The following is a 15,754-nucleotide window of genomic DNA, read 5'->3' on the forward strand; positions in this document are numbered from 1 at the left end:
TGGCTGTTCTAACAGGGGTGAGGTGGAATCTTAGTGTGGTTTTAATTTGCATTTCCTTTATTGCTAGAGATGGTGAGCATTTTTTCATGTGCTTTTTCGCCATTTGAATTTCTTCTTTTGAGAAAGTTCTATTTAGTTCACTTGCCCATTTCTTTATTGGTTCATTAGTTTTGGGAGAATTTAGTTTTTTAAGTTCCCTATATATTCTGGTTATCAGTCCTTTGTCTGGTGTGTAGCTGGCAAATATTTTCTCCCACTCTGTGGGTGGTCTCTTCAGTTTAGAGACCATTTCTTTTGATGAACAGAAGCTTTTTAGTTTTATAAGGTCCCATTTATCTATGCTTTCTCGTAGTTGCTGTGCTGCTGGGGTTTCATTGAGAAAATTCTTACCTATACCTACTAACTCCAAGGTCTATTGATCTTGTTTATTTTTTCAAAGAACCAAATTTTTGTTCCATTAATTCTTTGTATGGTTTTTTTGGTTTCTATTTTGTTGATTTCAGCTCTTATTTTTATTATTTCTCTCCTTCTATTTGTTTTGGGATTTGCTTGTTCTTGTTTTTCTAGGAGTTTGAGATGTATCATTAGGTCATTGATTTGGGATCTTTCAGTCTTTTTAATATATGCACTCATGGCTATAAACTTTCCTTTCAGGACTGCCTTTGCTGTGTCCCATAGGTTACGGTAGGTTGTGTTTTCATTTTCATTGACTTCCAGGAACTTTTTAATTACCTCTTTTATTTCATCAATGATCCATTGTTCATTATGTAATGAGATATTTTGTTTCCAGCTGTTTGCATGTTTTTTGTCTTTACTTTTGTTGTTGAGTTCTAGTTTTACTGCATTGTGATCAAATAGTATGCACAGTATAATTTCCATTTTCTTATATTTGCTGAGGCTTGCTTTGTGCCCTAGGATATGATCTATTTTGGAGAAGGTTCCATGGGCTGCTGAGAAGAATGTGTATTGTGTAGAAGTTGGATGAAATGTTCTGTAGACATCAAGTAGGCCCATTTGATCTATTGTATATTTTAGTTCTTGGATTTCTTAATTGATTTTTTGTTTGGATGACCTATCTATTAATGATAATGGGGAGTTAATATATGCTTTTAGGTCTTTCAGGGTATGTTTGATGAAATTGGGTGCATTGACATTGGGTGCATACAGGTTGATAATTATTATTTCCTTTTGGTCTATTTCCCTTTTTACTAGTATGGAATGTCCTTCTTTATCTCGTTTGATCAATGTAGGTTTGAAGTCTACTTTGTCAGAAATAAGTATTGCTACTCCTGCCTGTTTTGTGGGGCCATTGGCTTGGTAAATCTTCTTCCAGCCTTTCATCCTAAGCCTATGCTTATTTCTGTTGGTGAGATGGGTCTTCTGTAAGCAACCAATTTTTGGATCTTCCTTTTTAATCCATTTCATCAAGCGGTGCCTTTTGATGGGTGAATTAAGTCCATTAACGTTAAGTGTTAGTACTGATAGGTATGTGGTGATTCCTGTCATTTATTTGTCTTAGTTGTTTGAAGGTTTGACTGTGTGTACCTAAGTTGAGGTTACTCTCTATTTTCTTTTTCTGTGGTTTGGTGCTGCCTGTCTTTTCATGGTTAAGGTGAGTTTCACTTTCTGTGTGCAGAATCCCTTGAACAATCTTTTGTCGTGGTAGCTTTGTGGTCACATACTGTTTTAGTTTCTGCTTATCATGGAAAACTTTTATTTCTCCATCTATTTTGAATGATAGTTTTGCTGGGTAGAGTATCTTGGGGCTGAAGTTATTTTCATTCAGTGCCTGTAAGATCTCACTCCAAGGTGTTCTTGCTTTTAATGTTTCTTTTGAGAAGTCTGCTGTGATTTTGATGGGTTTAACCTTTGTATGTTATTTGTTTTTTCTCTCTTATAGCCTTCAATATTCTTTCCCTAGTTTCTGAACTTGTTGTTTTAATGATGATATGTCGTGGGGTAGTTCTATTTTAATCTGGTCTGTTTGGTGTCCTGGAGGCCTCTTGCATCTGTATGGAAATATCTTTCTCTAGATTTGGGAAATTTTCTGTTATTTTTTTGTTGAATATATTATGCATTCCCTTTGCTTGCACCACTTCTCCTTCTTTGATGCCCATGATTCTCAAGTTTGGTCTTTTGATGGAGTCAGTGAGTTCCTGCATTTTCTTTTCACAGGTCTTTTGTTGTTTAATTAATAGTTCTTCGGTTTTTCCTTTAATTGCCATTTCATCTTCGAGTTCTGAGATTCTGTCTTCTGTTTGTTCTATTCTGCTGGATTGGCCTTCCATTTTGTTTTGTAGTTCTGTCTCATTCTTTTTTCTGAGGTTTTCCATGTCCTGGGTGGTTTCCTCTTTAATGTTGTCTATTTTTGTCCTGAGTTCATTTATCTCTTTATTAATTGTGTCTCTGTTTCACTTTGGTGTTTATACAGTGCTTCTATGGGTTCCTTTATTTCTTCCTTTGCTCTTTCAAATTCTCTATTTTTGTTGTCTTGGAATTTCTTGAGTGTCTCCTGTACATTTTGGTTGACCATATCCAGTATCATCTCTTTAAAATTCCTTTATTTTATTTTTTTAAAATACCTGTAGTATGTCTTCTTTTAAATGATTCTTGTGGGCTTCATTGGGTTCTTTGGCATAGTTTATCTTCCTTTTGTTGGAGTCTGGATCTTAGTATCTGTTTTCTTCATTTCCCTCTGGTTACTCTACTAATTTTTTGCTGTGGGGATACTGGTTTCCCCGTTTTTTCTGTCTTCCTGTCATTGCCCTTGGTGTTGTTACTGTCCCTGTACTGTGTGCAATTAAGTATTTTGTAGCTTGTAATAATAACAATGGTGATATTAAGAATGGAAGGGTGACAGGAGATGAAAAACAAAGAACTTAAAGAAAAAGGAAAAAGTAAACAGACAAGTAGGAAAAAACAAAACAAAGAATCAAACAAAAATGTTTCAAAAATATAAACAGGGAGCATTAGTGTACTAATTGACAGTAAGCTGAACAGGCCTTAGAGAGAGGATTGAAAATAAAAATAAAAAGAATAAAGAATAAAAATAAAAAATAAGTAAAAGAAAAAATATATATAAATAAAATAAAATCAAACATAATGAAAAATAGAAAAAAAAAACCCTCCAAGTTCAATAGCAATGAAGTTTCAGTCTTAATAATTTTGGTTTTCCCCTAAGCCTCCAATCCTGGAGATGGTGCCTCAGATGTTGTTCTGCAGTTGTCTCATCAAAGGGGACACATAAAGTAGAACAAAACTGCACAGAAAAACAAAACAAAACAAAATCCCACAAAGTGTCCCAAGTGCAAATGCAGTACAGTTTCAGTAAGTTTTTAAGCATGCAGGGGTAGTTTGGTTGTTTTCTCGTCAAAGGTAGGGAGAGAGAGAAAAAAAAGGGTCTGGAGCCAGGTCTGTGAAGGCTATCTGAGGCTGTGACTTGCCTGCCCTCTCCTGTCAGCCTGCTGTTGCTGGAGGAGTTATTTATGCAGATCTCAGGGGTGAGCTTAACACTCACCTGGCTACGTAGGCTTTGTTTACTCAGAGTTCTCCTGGGCACGAGCCACTGCTACAAGCCTTCCCCTTTCCAACACACTGTGGGAGGTGACACTGCACCTGCTTTCTCTGGCCTGTGTGTTGTTTACAGCTCACGTGGGAAGTGGGTCTTCCCCCCTCTCCTGTGGAGTTTTCCTCCCACCTCCGCTTTTACAAGCTTTCCGGCTCCTGATTGCGGGGCAGTGCTGCTGCTCCTGCCAGCCAGCATGTTTGTTTACAGTTCACATGGGAGGTGGGTCTTCCCCACTCTCCTGTGGAGTTTTCCTCCCTCCACCACTCTCACAAGCTTTCCTGCTTCTGGTTGCTGGGTGTGTGCCCCCGCTCCTGCCGGAGCCTTTCCAGCCAGGCTCAGCTTGTTTATTTACAGTTCCAAGGATTCCCCTCCCTCCCTTTGGTGCTCAGTGTGCCCCACCCTCTTTGCAACATGTCTTTATTGTTCTTATTGCTTATTACTCAGTTTCTCTTTTTTCCCCAGGTGGAGGTCGGTCTGTCCAGGGGGCTATGCTGTTCTGGCCCAGGGTTGTCTGTGGGAGTACCATGTACCGCTTTGCTCACCTTGTCCATGTCTTCCCAAGCCATCTGAGCACAGGTGACTGGTGGCCCAGGGGCCCTCCTGGTTTCTCCATTTAACGTGAAGTGGAGATTCTCTGCGCTGGCTGGAGGTGTTTAGGGGTCACAGTTTTGCCTCTTCTTGGTGGTTTTGCCTGCAAGGTGTGTCTCCAGCATCTCTCCAAGATTTCACTATAGGAGGCACGCTTTCTGCTTCCTCCCTCTAGCTGCCATCTTGGAATCCTCTGTTTTTTGTTTTCTTGATTGTAGCCATTCTGACAGGGGTAAGATGGAATCTCAGTGTGCTATTTTTTTTAAAGTGATGTTTATTTCGTGTAATTATACCTCAATAAATGTGTTTATTAAAAGAACAAACCTCAGTAATTCAAACAACATATTCTTAGCAATAGTGAGAGGTAGTTGAATGTATACTTCACCATAGATAACATGGGTGACACTTAAGCATAGGAAAAGATGCTCAATATCACTAGTGTTTGAAGATACACAACAAGGACAAGGCAAAATCATTTAAATCGATATTTGATTTTCTTTGTCAGTGTCACTTTTTTTGTGTGTACAGAAAAAGGAAAGTTTTACCCCCAAATTTCCTAAATTCATTGCTATTTAGGGTTTTATTTAGATTCCTTTTTTAATGCAGTTTTTTTAAATATAGAAACTTTCAGGATTTTAATTGTTACCTTCATTTAGTATTTCTGCAGTGTAATTTTTTTCATGTACAGTAAATTAATACTGCCTTTCCCACCTTCCCCACAATTACTGTTTTTCTACAGCATGTGGCATATTTCTTGAGGACAAATAATCATCAAAAGCTTTTCCAAATCCATTTCAACTCATGTAATATCTTGGGTTACAAGCTTTTTTAACATGTTCCTCAAACATACAAAAAACCCAACAAAAATATCAAATTTGTGCCTTTATAAGATTTTTCACATCTGTGACATCACAGTTGCATACTAATGTATAAGGCAAAGGGAAAGGCTTCAGAACATGTTGTTTTTAGTTTTACATCCAGTATGCTCCTGAGTTCAGTAAGGCCTGAAGAAAACAGTTGAGGTATTCTCCTCTCCTCACATTCACAGTGTTTCTCTCTAGTATGAGCTCAGACTCAGAAAGGTGTGGAGGCTGAATAAGGGTTTTCCTACATTCCTTATGTTCACATTTTGTTTACTAGGATGTACACATACATGCAGAGTAAGTACAGTATATGGAATAGGCCAAGACTTTCCCATATTCCTTACACTCATATGGCTTTTCTTCTGTTGGAGTTTTGATTTGAAATCCCAAGGAAGGCTTCCCACTTTCTGTACTTCATATACCTCAGGTTTTCTCTACTATTAATTTGTATATGTTAAGTAACTGAGAAAGTAATAATTTTTGCACATTCTTCCCAAGCACAAGCTCCTCTCAAGTGTGAATTCTTAGCCATACAGTAAGGTACTTGGAATTGCTAAAGGTTTTTCCACATTCCTTACCTATAGCTTTTCTTTGGTGTGAGTGTTTGATGTGTAGATGCATTCTTGATATCCAGAGGGCCATTTGCCAGTGTGAGTTCTTATGTATATAACAGGACGTAAAGAAGTGGTGCCCAGATTTCTTACATTTATATAGCCTCCTTCCAGTGTGTGTTACTTTATGTTGACAGAAGTGTGAGGATTATCTAAAGGCCTTCCCACATGCCTCACATTTAAAAGGCTTTTCTCTACTGTGGATTCTTAAATGTTCAGCAAGAAATGATAGAATAAAGGTTTTCCCACATTGCTTAGAGCCATAAGTTTTTTTATAGGAAGAGAAATTTCTAAATTTCTCACATTCCCTACATTACAAGACTTCTCAGTGTGAATTCTTCATGCAGTGAACAGTGAGAAATGAGGATCTAGCAAAGGTTTTCCACATTCAGTGCATTCATAAAACTTTTCTTCATTGTGAGTGTGAGACTGAAGCAATAAATAAAGGCTTCCCTACATGTGTTATACTTAGTTTTTCTCCTGTGTGAATGGGAAAAAACATTCTTGCATGTGAATGTTAAGTCATGAGAAAGAAGTGAACTCTTTCTCACATTCCTTACCGTGTTCCTTTCCAGTATTAAGTGTTCTGTGTTTAGTAGAGACCTGAAGAATAAGAAGGACTTTCCTAAACATCTTATACTCCAAAGGCACCAATCTACAGACAGATTTATTTACTTATTTATGGTGGTATTGGGATTTGAATTCAGGAACTTATTCTTGTTAAGCAAGTTTTCTACCCCTTGAAGCACACCTCCCAGCCCTTTTTGCTTTAGTTTACTTGTCAGATAGATCTCATGCTTTCTGCCTAAGGTCAGCCTTGACAAGATTCTCCTACCACCACCTTCAAAGTAAATGGGATTTCAGGCATGTTTCACCATGCCTAGCTTGTTTTTTGAGATAGAGACTCAGTTACATTTTGCCTAGGTTGTCTCAAACTGAGATCCATTTAATTTTATTTTTCTTCAGTTTCAGCAGTGCTTTATAATTTTCAGTATACTGTACAGGTCTTTTACTTCCTTAGATAAATTTATACCTACTTTTTAAACCTTTTTGTTGCTATTATAAATGGGTTTTTTTCTCAATTTCCTTTCTAAATAGCTAATTATGGGTGTATAGAAATACCATATATGATTTTTTGTATGTTGTTTTGTGTTCTGCAACTAAATTTGTTTATCATTTCTAATGGTGTTTGATTTGAGATGTTGGGGTTTTCTCTATGTAGGACTATGTCATCTGCAATTTGATTTTCCTTTCCTATTGCAATGCTTTTTGTTTTTTCTCTTGCCTAACTGCTCTTGCAAGTACTTCCACAAGTGTGTGGAAAAGAAGTGGTGTGGGTGGGCATCCTTGTTCCTAATTGTAGAGGAAAAGCTTTCAACTTTTCACTGTTGTTGAGTATGATGTTAACTTTTGGTTGTCATATATGGCTTTTATTGTGTTGAGGTACAGTCCCTGTATACCTATTGTTTTGAGAGTTTTTATAATGAAAACATTGAATTTTGTCACATACTTTTTTGCATCTAGCAGCGAAAACTGCATAGTCATGTGGTTTTTATCCATCATGTTGATTATGTAGGGAATCACATCTATTGATTTGCATAATTGAACAATTCTTGTATCTCAGTGATAAATCCCATTTGATCATGGTGAATGATTTTTTATTTTTTATTTATTTATTTTTACATTTTATTTTATATTTTTTTTATTGTTTTATTATTCATATGTGCATACAAGGCTTGGGTCATTTCTCCCCCCTGCCCCCACCCCCTCCCTTACCACCCAATCCACCTCCTCCCTCTCCCCCCACCCCCTCAATACTCAGCAGAAACTATTTTTCCCTTATCTCTAATTTTATTGAAGAGAGAATATAAGCAATAATAGGAAGGAACAAGTGTTTTTGCTGGTTGAGATAAGGATAGCCAAACAGGGAGTTGACTCACATTACTTTCCTGAGCATGTGTGTTACTTTCTAGGTTAATTCTTTTTGATCTAATGTTTTCTGTAGTTCCTGGTCCCCTTCTATTGGCCTCAGTTGCTTTTAAGGTATCTGCTTTAGTTTCTCTGCATTAAGGGCAACAAATGCTAGCTAATTTTTTAGGTGTCTTACCTATCCTCACACCTCCCTTGTGTGCTCTCGCTTTTATCATGTGCTCAAAGTCCAGTCCCATTGTTGTGTTTGCCCTTGATCTAATGTCTGCATATGAGGGAGAACATACTATTTTTGGTCTTTTGGGCCAGGTTGACCTTACTCAGAATGATGTTCTCCAATTCCATCCATTTACCGGCGAATGATAACATTTTGTTTTTCTTCATGGCTGCATAGAATTCCATTGTGTATAGATACCACACTTTTTTGATCCATTCATCAGTATTGGGGCATCTTGGCTGTTTTCATAACTTGGCTATTGTGAATAGTGCTGCAATAAACATGGGTATGCAGGTGCCTCTGGAATAACCTGTGTCACAGTCTTTTGGGTATATCCCCAAGAGTGGTATTGCTGGATCAAATGGTAGATCAATGTTTAGATTTTTAAGTAGCCTCCAAATATTTTCCCAGAGTGGTTGTACTAGTTTACATTCCCACCAACGGTGTAAGAGGGTTCCTTTTTCCCCACATCCTCGCCAACACCTGTTGTTCGTGGTGTTGCTAGTGATGGCTATTTTAACAGGGGTGAGGTGGAATCTTGGTGTGGTTTTAATTTGCATTTCCTTTATTGCTAGAGATGGTGAGCATTTTTTCATGTGTTTTTTGGCCATTTGAATTTCTTCTTTTGAGAAAGATCTGTTTAGTTCAGTTGCTTATTTCTAAAATTTAGTTTGCTTGTTAATGATTTTGCATCCATGCTTATCAGGGATATTGGCCTGTAGTTTTCCTTTATGGTAGTGTCCTTATCTGGCTTTGTAGTTAAGGAAATGTTGACCTTATAAATGAATATGGAGGTATTTCTTCCTCAGTTTTTGGAAGTACTTGTCTTTATTAATTTTTCTTTAAATGTTTGCAGAACATAATTGTGAAGCCATTGGCTCCTTTGATGGGAGAATATCATTCTCCTTATTCATTAATGGTCTGTTTTTCATGAAAAAACAGAAAAATAAAATTTTGAAAGTTTATGTGTGTCTGGAAATTTATCCATTTCATCTTTTTCTTTTTAAATAGGATTCATTATGAGGTTCAGGCAATATGTCCCAGAGTGGTTTTTGCACATTACTACCACAGAGTATTTGCATTAAAGAAGTTTCTGTTTCCATATGGATTTGCCAAACACTGTTTATTAGTGTGCCCCTCATTTGGAGGATCTAAGAGTTCCCAAAATACAGTTTGGTAAATATTTGTCCAGAAGAGAATCAGATGTTCTTTCATTCACTTCTGCCCACCTGAACTTTTATTTATTCAGGCATATACATTCCTTTGCCATCTTATAGATTATTCTTAACACACCATCCAGAGAAATCTTTTAAAATTCAGACAGTGTTACTTTTCTATTCAAAAACTCCAGTGTGTCCTGAACTCATTCAGAATAAAAAGTCTTCAGTGACAGTCACCCTTTATGATCTACTATCCTGTGACATTTTTAGTTTCATATCATTCTATCTTGCTTTTGCTACTGCTATTCTTCAATCTTATTTCTACTCCTCAGTCACACCATGTATATTCTGAACTTGAAATATATGTTTTACTATTCTATCTGGAAAGATCTCCCAGATATTTACATAGAAAGATCATCTTGCTTCAATGTCAACTGAAAATAGCTGCCTCTGAGAACACAATTTCAAATTATATTCTCTACCCTTATCTGCCTTCCTTGTTTTACTTTTTGCCCCAAAGCACGTATTAGCTTCTAGTAGAACATATGTTTTACTTAATTGTTTATTATCTTTTTCCTCTCATTCTGTGACAGTAGGGATTTTTTTTTAATCTTCTGTATGGCTAACACCATGATTAGTATGCAGGAATTGCTCAGTAGTATTTGTTGAGTATATGAGTGAAGGTACTCATTTGCATGATTATCATTGTTCTTAAGGTCACAAGATTGCCTCAAGTTGTTTCACAAATCATATAGTCTTAGTATACAGGATCAATATTTATGCCTTAAGTAAGAATAGGATATATTAAATATCACTATCATCACTGTCTTCTAAGTGACGGCACCCATATTTATAATCAATAAAATTGTGATGTTTATAAAAAACGACTAGACTTTATTCATATTTACTGTTGTATCATTTAAAAAACATTTTAGAGCTATATTATGTTCATAGCAAAACTGAACTAAAGATAAAGGTTTCCCCATCATACATATTTTCCTATATTATCCGATCATCAACCAGAGTGTCATTTTGCTTTACAGATGATGAATATGCATTTTTACATTGTTACTACCTCAGAGTTCATGGCTCACATTAAGGTTTACTCATGGTGTTAAATATTCTGTAAGATTGGACAGATTTATAATGACATGTACTTACCTTTACAGTATCATAAAAATAGTTTCACTGTCCTAAAACTCCTATGTGTTCTGCATATGCATCCTTTTCTCCTCCCTACCTGAGGTAACCAACTGATCCTCTTCCCCTGTCTAGTTTTAAAGCCTTCTCTAGAGTGTCACATGGTTGGAACCATGCAGTATGTAGCCTTTCCAGATTGACTTCCTTTTTTTAGTAGTATGCATTTAAGAATTTTAAGACTCCTCCATGTCTTTCAACAGCTTTATTACTCATTTCTTTTCATCATCTGATAATTCATTGTGTGGATGTACCACATTTTATTTATCTATTCAGCTACTGAAGTGTATCTTGGTTGCATTTATGTTTCAGTAGTTATGAAAAAGCTGTTATAAACATTTGTGTTCAGGTGTTTATGTAGACATAAGTTTTCAACTCTTTGGGTAAATACTGAGGATTATGATTGCTAGATCATATGGTAAGAATATGTTTAGTTTTTAAAAAAAAAACTGCAGAACTGTCATCTGAAGTAGCCATATCATTTTAATTCCCACCAGCAGTGAGTGAGAGTTTGTTGCTTCATATTCTCATCTGCATTTGGTGGTATTAGTGTTCTGGATTTTGGGCATCCTGATAGGTATATAGTAGTAGTATTTCATTGTTTTAATTTACATTTCTGTGATATGTACTGTTGATCATCTTTTCATAACCTTACTTGCCATGTTAAAATATTTGGCTTATTTTCAAGCAGGTTGTTGGCTTTTTCTATTGTTGAATTTTAAGAGTTCTTTATATATTTTGGGTAACAGTCCTTATCAGATAAGTCTTTTGAAGATATTTTTTCCTAGACTTTGGTTTATCTTTTTATTCTCCTGACAATGTGTTTTTCAGAGCAGAAATGTTTAATTTTAATGAAGCACAGTTTATTAACTCTTTTTATGTGTTTAGTATTTATCTAAAAAGTCACTGCCAAAATCATGGTCATTTACATTTTCTGCTTTGTTACCTTCCAGGAGTTTATATTTACTGCATTTTTCATTTTGGTCTGTGATACATTTTTAGGTAATTGTTGTGAAGGGTCTATTTATAGATTGTTTTTCTTTTTATTGCACATGGTTGTCCAGTTGTTTCAGCATCATTTGTCGAAAAGACCCCCATCTTTTCTCCATTGTGTTGTCTTTACTTACTTCTTTGTCACAGATCAATGTACTGTATTTATGTGAATCCTTTTCAAAGCTCTTTATTCTGTTCCATTGTCCTGTATGTCTATTTTTTCACCAATACCATTCTATCTTGAATATTGTACCTTTAGTATGTGTTGAAGTCAAGTAATGTCAGTCCTATGAATTCGTTTTTTTGTTCCTCTTCAATATTGGGTTGGCTATTCTAGGGCTTTTGGCTAGCCATATATACTTTAGAATCAGTTTGTTGGCATCCACAAAGTAACTTTCTTTTAATTAAAATTGTATTGAATCTGTAGACAATGTGGGAAGAACTAACATCTTGGCAATATTGAGTCTATCCATGAACATGCAATTTCTCTCCATGTATTTAATTCTTTGACTTCTTTCATCAGTTTTGGAGGTTTCTTCATATAGATTGTATACGTATTTTGTTAGATTCATACCTAAGTGTTTCATTTTGGAGGGGTATTAATCAAACACCAGTTGTTTATTAACAGTATATAGGAAAATGATTGGATTTTGTATGTTAACCTGTACCCTGTAACCTTTATATAATAGTTTATTTTTTTCCACTGTTATATCTCCGTAAGTTTTGTGGACATCTGAAATGTTATTATAGAAAACTGTTGTGGTTATTTAACTAGTACAGGCTGAGTACTCCTTATCCACAATGCTTGGGACCAGAAATGTTTTGGATTTCAGATGTTTTTGGATTTTGGAATATTTTCATATCCATAATGAGAGTATATTGGAGATGGGATCCAAATCTAAACATGAAATTCATTTATGTTTCATGTACACTTTGTGTACCTAGACTCAAAGTAACTTCATAAAATACTTTACTGTTGTGTGCTTTGACTGTGACTTATCACATGAATTCAGGTATGGAATTATCCATTTGTGGCATCATGTTGGTGTTCAAAAAATTTCAGATCTTGGAGCATTTTGGATTTGGCATTGTTAGATTAAGGAAGCTCAGTCTTTAATATGTTATCCATAAGGGTCCCACCAAAGAATTCTTCCAATAAATGGAAGAAGAGAGAAGTGCCGGGGTATTGGTGATAAAAGTTTTCAACTAATTTAACAATTACAAAATTCCCTAAAGATCTAAAAATGCAAATATAATTCATAAAGGTCTCTGATTTTTTAAAAAGGTGCAGATAAATTGACATCACTTTTCAGTATATTTTCCAAAGGAATGAAACCAGATTGCACCAGATTTTCTGCTTGAGAGTTGGTTTCATATATCATGCTGATTAATCTAAAAATGCATATAATTTTTTACTGTATTATTCAAACATCTTGCTTTCTTAATTTTGTGTTTTAAAATATTAATTTATAGAAGTACAAATTATGTGAAATTATTAATTTTACTGGAGTTTTTTATTTATAAAGGAATCTACCATAGGATTAGTTTTAGTAGTGATTTATATTAGTGACTTCAAAATATATTCATAATGATTTTCAAAATTGCTATATATTTATGCTCTTACATAAGGAACACAGCTACTTCAGAAAGTGCAGTAGAAGTCCAAGAAGACTTCTCTTTATTTCTTCAGTATGATTGATTTTTTTAATATTTTTATTTCAATTAGGAATAAAGATATATGTTTTTATGACTAGGTGGCTAAATTAAGCAGTTTATTAACCCTTTAATCATATCATTGCATTTCCCATATTGTAAGGCTGCTTTTTCATCCTTATTAAGAATTTCTTTGAGAAGGCAATGCTATCTGGATTACAAGGAGAACATGTATAGAATGAAGGTGTCTAAAACTTTTTATCTTTTGTAAATGGAAGTTAGGATAATTGATGATTACATGATAAAATATGTGCTCTTAGCATATAGTCTTGCAAGTATTGGAAACTACTAGGAGAATTAACAATAATTAAATATTAAAGCCAAATAATATTCTCGTGAATTAAATTTAAAACTTTTTTCATTTTAGGAAACCATGAGTTTGATTTTGGTGTGGATATTTTGGAAGAATACATGAAACAAATGCACTTTACATGGTTTCTCAGTAATGTCTATGACAGATTTACTTCTGAACCTCTTGGACATGGTGCAGTAAAAAAAATAGTTAATTGGAACAATATAAAAATTGGCTTAATGGGATTAGTTGAAGAAGATTGGTTAGATACCCTGGCTACTGTTAATAAGTCAAATGTAGACTATAAAGATTATGTTGAGGTTGCCAATGAAATAGCAGTAGAACTTAAAGAAGAAGGAGCAGATCTTGTTATTGCAAGGACTCATATGAAATGGGGAAATGACACAAGGCTTGCACAATGAGCAGAAGGGGTCAATTTGATTCTAGGAGGCCATGACCATGAGTATGGAATCAGGAAGGTAAATGAAACTTGGATTGTCAAAAGTGGATCTGATTTTCAAAACTTGACAAAAATAAATATAAGACTCTTTGGTACATCTTTCCAATACATATTTGAGAAAGTGGACATTTTGAGTTATTTGGAAGAAGAGTCATATATCAAAGCAATAGTAAAAGATTTTACTCAAAACATACAGGTAGGTGAATATTGCATGTACTATTCAGCAAAGTACAGATTGAGTACATGAACTTTTTAGACAATCTGCAACATAATACCATGCAATTAATGACTAACCAATACTATAAATGGTATCTTCAATCATAATAAAATAATGGTAGTTTTTGCTCTATTGGATTTTGATTTTCCTATTCCATTTACATTTTATTTTGACTTTATAAGAAACAGAAATTTATACCCACTTTAATGTTTAGACTTACTTTAACTGTCATTATGAACATATTTTCCTATGCTCAAATTCTTTAAGAACTTACTTTAATAAAAGAATTACTACTCAAATTTAAGAAGCACTGGATTAAGAAAAGAATAGGCAAATTTTACATAAGCTTGTAATGAAAAGGCATTCTTTGCTCCCTTCTTTTCTACTTAAAAACCTCAAACTTTTGAGTCGTTTACAAAGAAGTCATTTAAAAGTTTTATATAAATTGGAAGCCTTCAGGTTCATTTTTTTTTCAGGACCCCATACACACTGGACATACTTAATTCCTTAGGGATATTTGCAAGAGCAAAAGGGAATTATAAACCATGTTCTATTTATATTGTTTCATGTAACTTTTGGTACCTGAACTAGGTCTATGGGAATAGAACTCTCTGTATTGATATTGAATAAAGTATTAATGAATGGCGTTGTGTTTGGATCAGCTACTGGTATCAGGGATATTAGATGTTTTGATAACAGTTTTTGGCTCTAGAGTGTGTGGATATGGGCTCCTAAAATTTGTGATAACCTGGCTCTTTAAATGGCTCTGAAAAATAAATGATTGTTGGAATATGTAGTATTTTGACATTTGATATTTAGAGAGGAAGAGTTTAGTGAATTATTTGATTTTGAGTTGGAGGTAAAGAAGAAATGGTATATGTTAGAAGAAGTTCTGTGTCCAGTTGATACGGAATTAGATGGCCGTGAAATTACTGTAAGAAGATCTGAGAGCAATCTTGGAAATCTGGTAACTAATGCAATGTTGGAGGCTACTTGTGCTGATGTAGCACTGCTTAATTCAGGTGATTTTGTTGTTTAATTTGTTAAATTAAAATTAGCTTTTCAAAATTTATAGTAGATGTTTTTGTATATGCAAAATCCTATTGAGAAATCCACTTCCTTAATTTCATGAGATAGGCTCTTTATTTCTGTTATGTTTAAGTGTAGCATTTGGAATTAGACACTGTAGATTAATTTATTTGAAAATTAAGGCGATAGGTTTTCAAATTTTTGACTGTTGTTTTCAAATGAAGATGTGGCCACTTACCTGTTCTAAACTGGTGTGCTATCAAGCCTTGACTATATGAGAAGTAGAGGAATGAAATCTTTTACTTAAGTTCTTGCTCTTTTACTAATTTTTCTTTTGCACTGGTGCAATAGGAGGAAATAGTAAGAGAACTCTTATAGGGTGAATAGGAAATCTGTTCCTAATCTAACCATTTTTGCATGTTGATAGTCTGAAGTTGGCTTATCTAGGTGATAAGATACTAAGAATCTCTACAGAAAAGCTAAATCTAAGCCTTCTTTGAAACTGACTTTAATCCATATGCCATAATCTAGAGCTGTAAACACTAGCAAGATAGCCATAGTGACTAGAATGTGATTACTTCAAAATTTATAATGTAGCATAATTTAACATCTTAACATAAACTTCTTATAATGCCATTTTCACTGAAAACACAGTGATTTTAATCTTACACATGAATAATTTAGGACAGTTTGTAGAAACATTGCCTAAGAGTCAATTTGTTAAATTTTAGTTTTATTGACTTAAGAAGTCTTTGGAGTTGCTACCTGTGGAGATCTTTAAAACTCTATCTTTGCTTTGGAATGCTTTAGGCATGATCCCTGTCTGGAAGCAGGGGGAGTGGTAGTGGGCTTTTTAGTTGTAATGTTCCATAATTAAGTAGAAAATAGTTGTTATGAATACACTAGATATCGCCACA

The 15,754-nt window shown here is 34.6% G+C and overlaps 1 protein-coding gene across 1 annotated transcript in view; it reads left to right on the forward strand.

The window, feature by feature from the left end:
- The window catches only part of LOC109701281 (snake venom 5'-nucleotidase-like), a 56,349-nt gene that overhangs the window by 34,610 nt on the left and 5,985 nt on the right, over positions 1–15,754 (forward strand). The window contains 2 exon segments of the mRNA XM_074075340.1: positions 13,207–13,787; positions 14,677–14,830. Of these exon segments, the coding sequence (XP_073931441.1) occupies positions 13,207–13,787; positions 14,677–14,830 (735 nt within the window).

Source organism: Castor canadensis, chromosome 6 (genome assembly GCF_047511655.1).
Source record: "Castor canadensis chromosome 6, mCasCan1.hap1v2, whole genome shotgun sequence".
Taxonomy (NCBI): domain Eukaryota; kingdom Metazoa; phylum Chordata; class Mammalia; order Rodentia; family Castoridae; genus Castor; species Castor canadensis.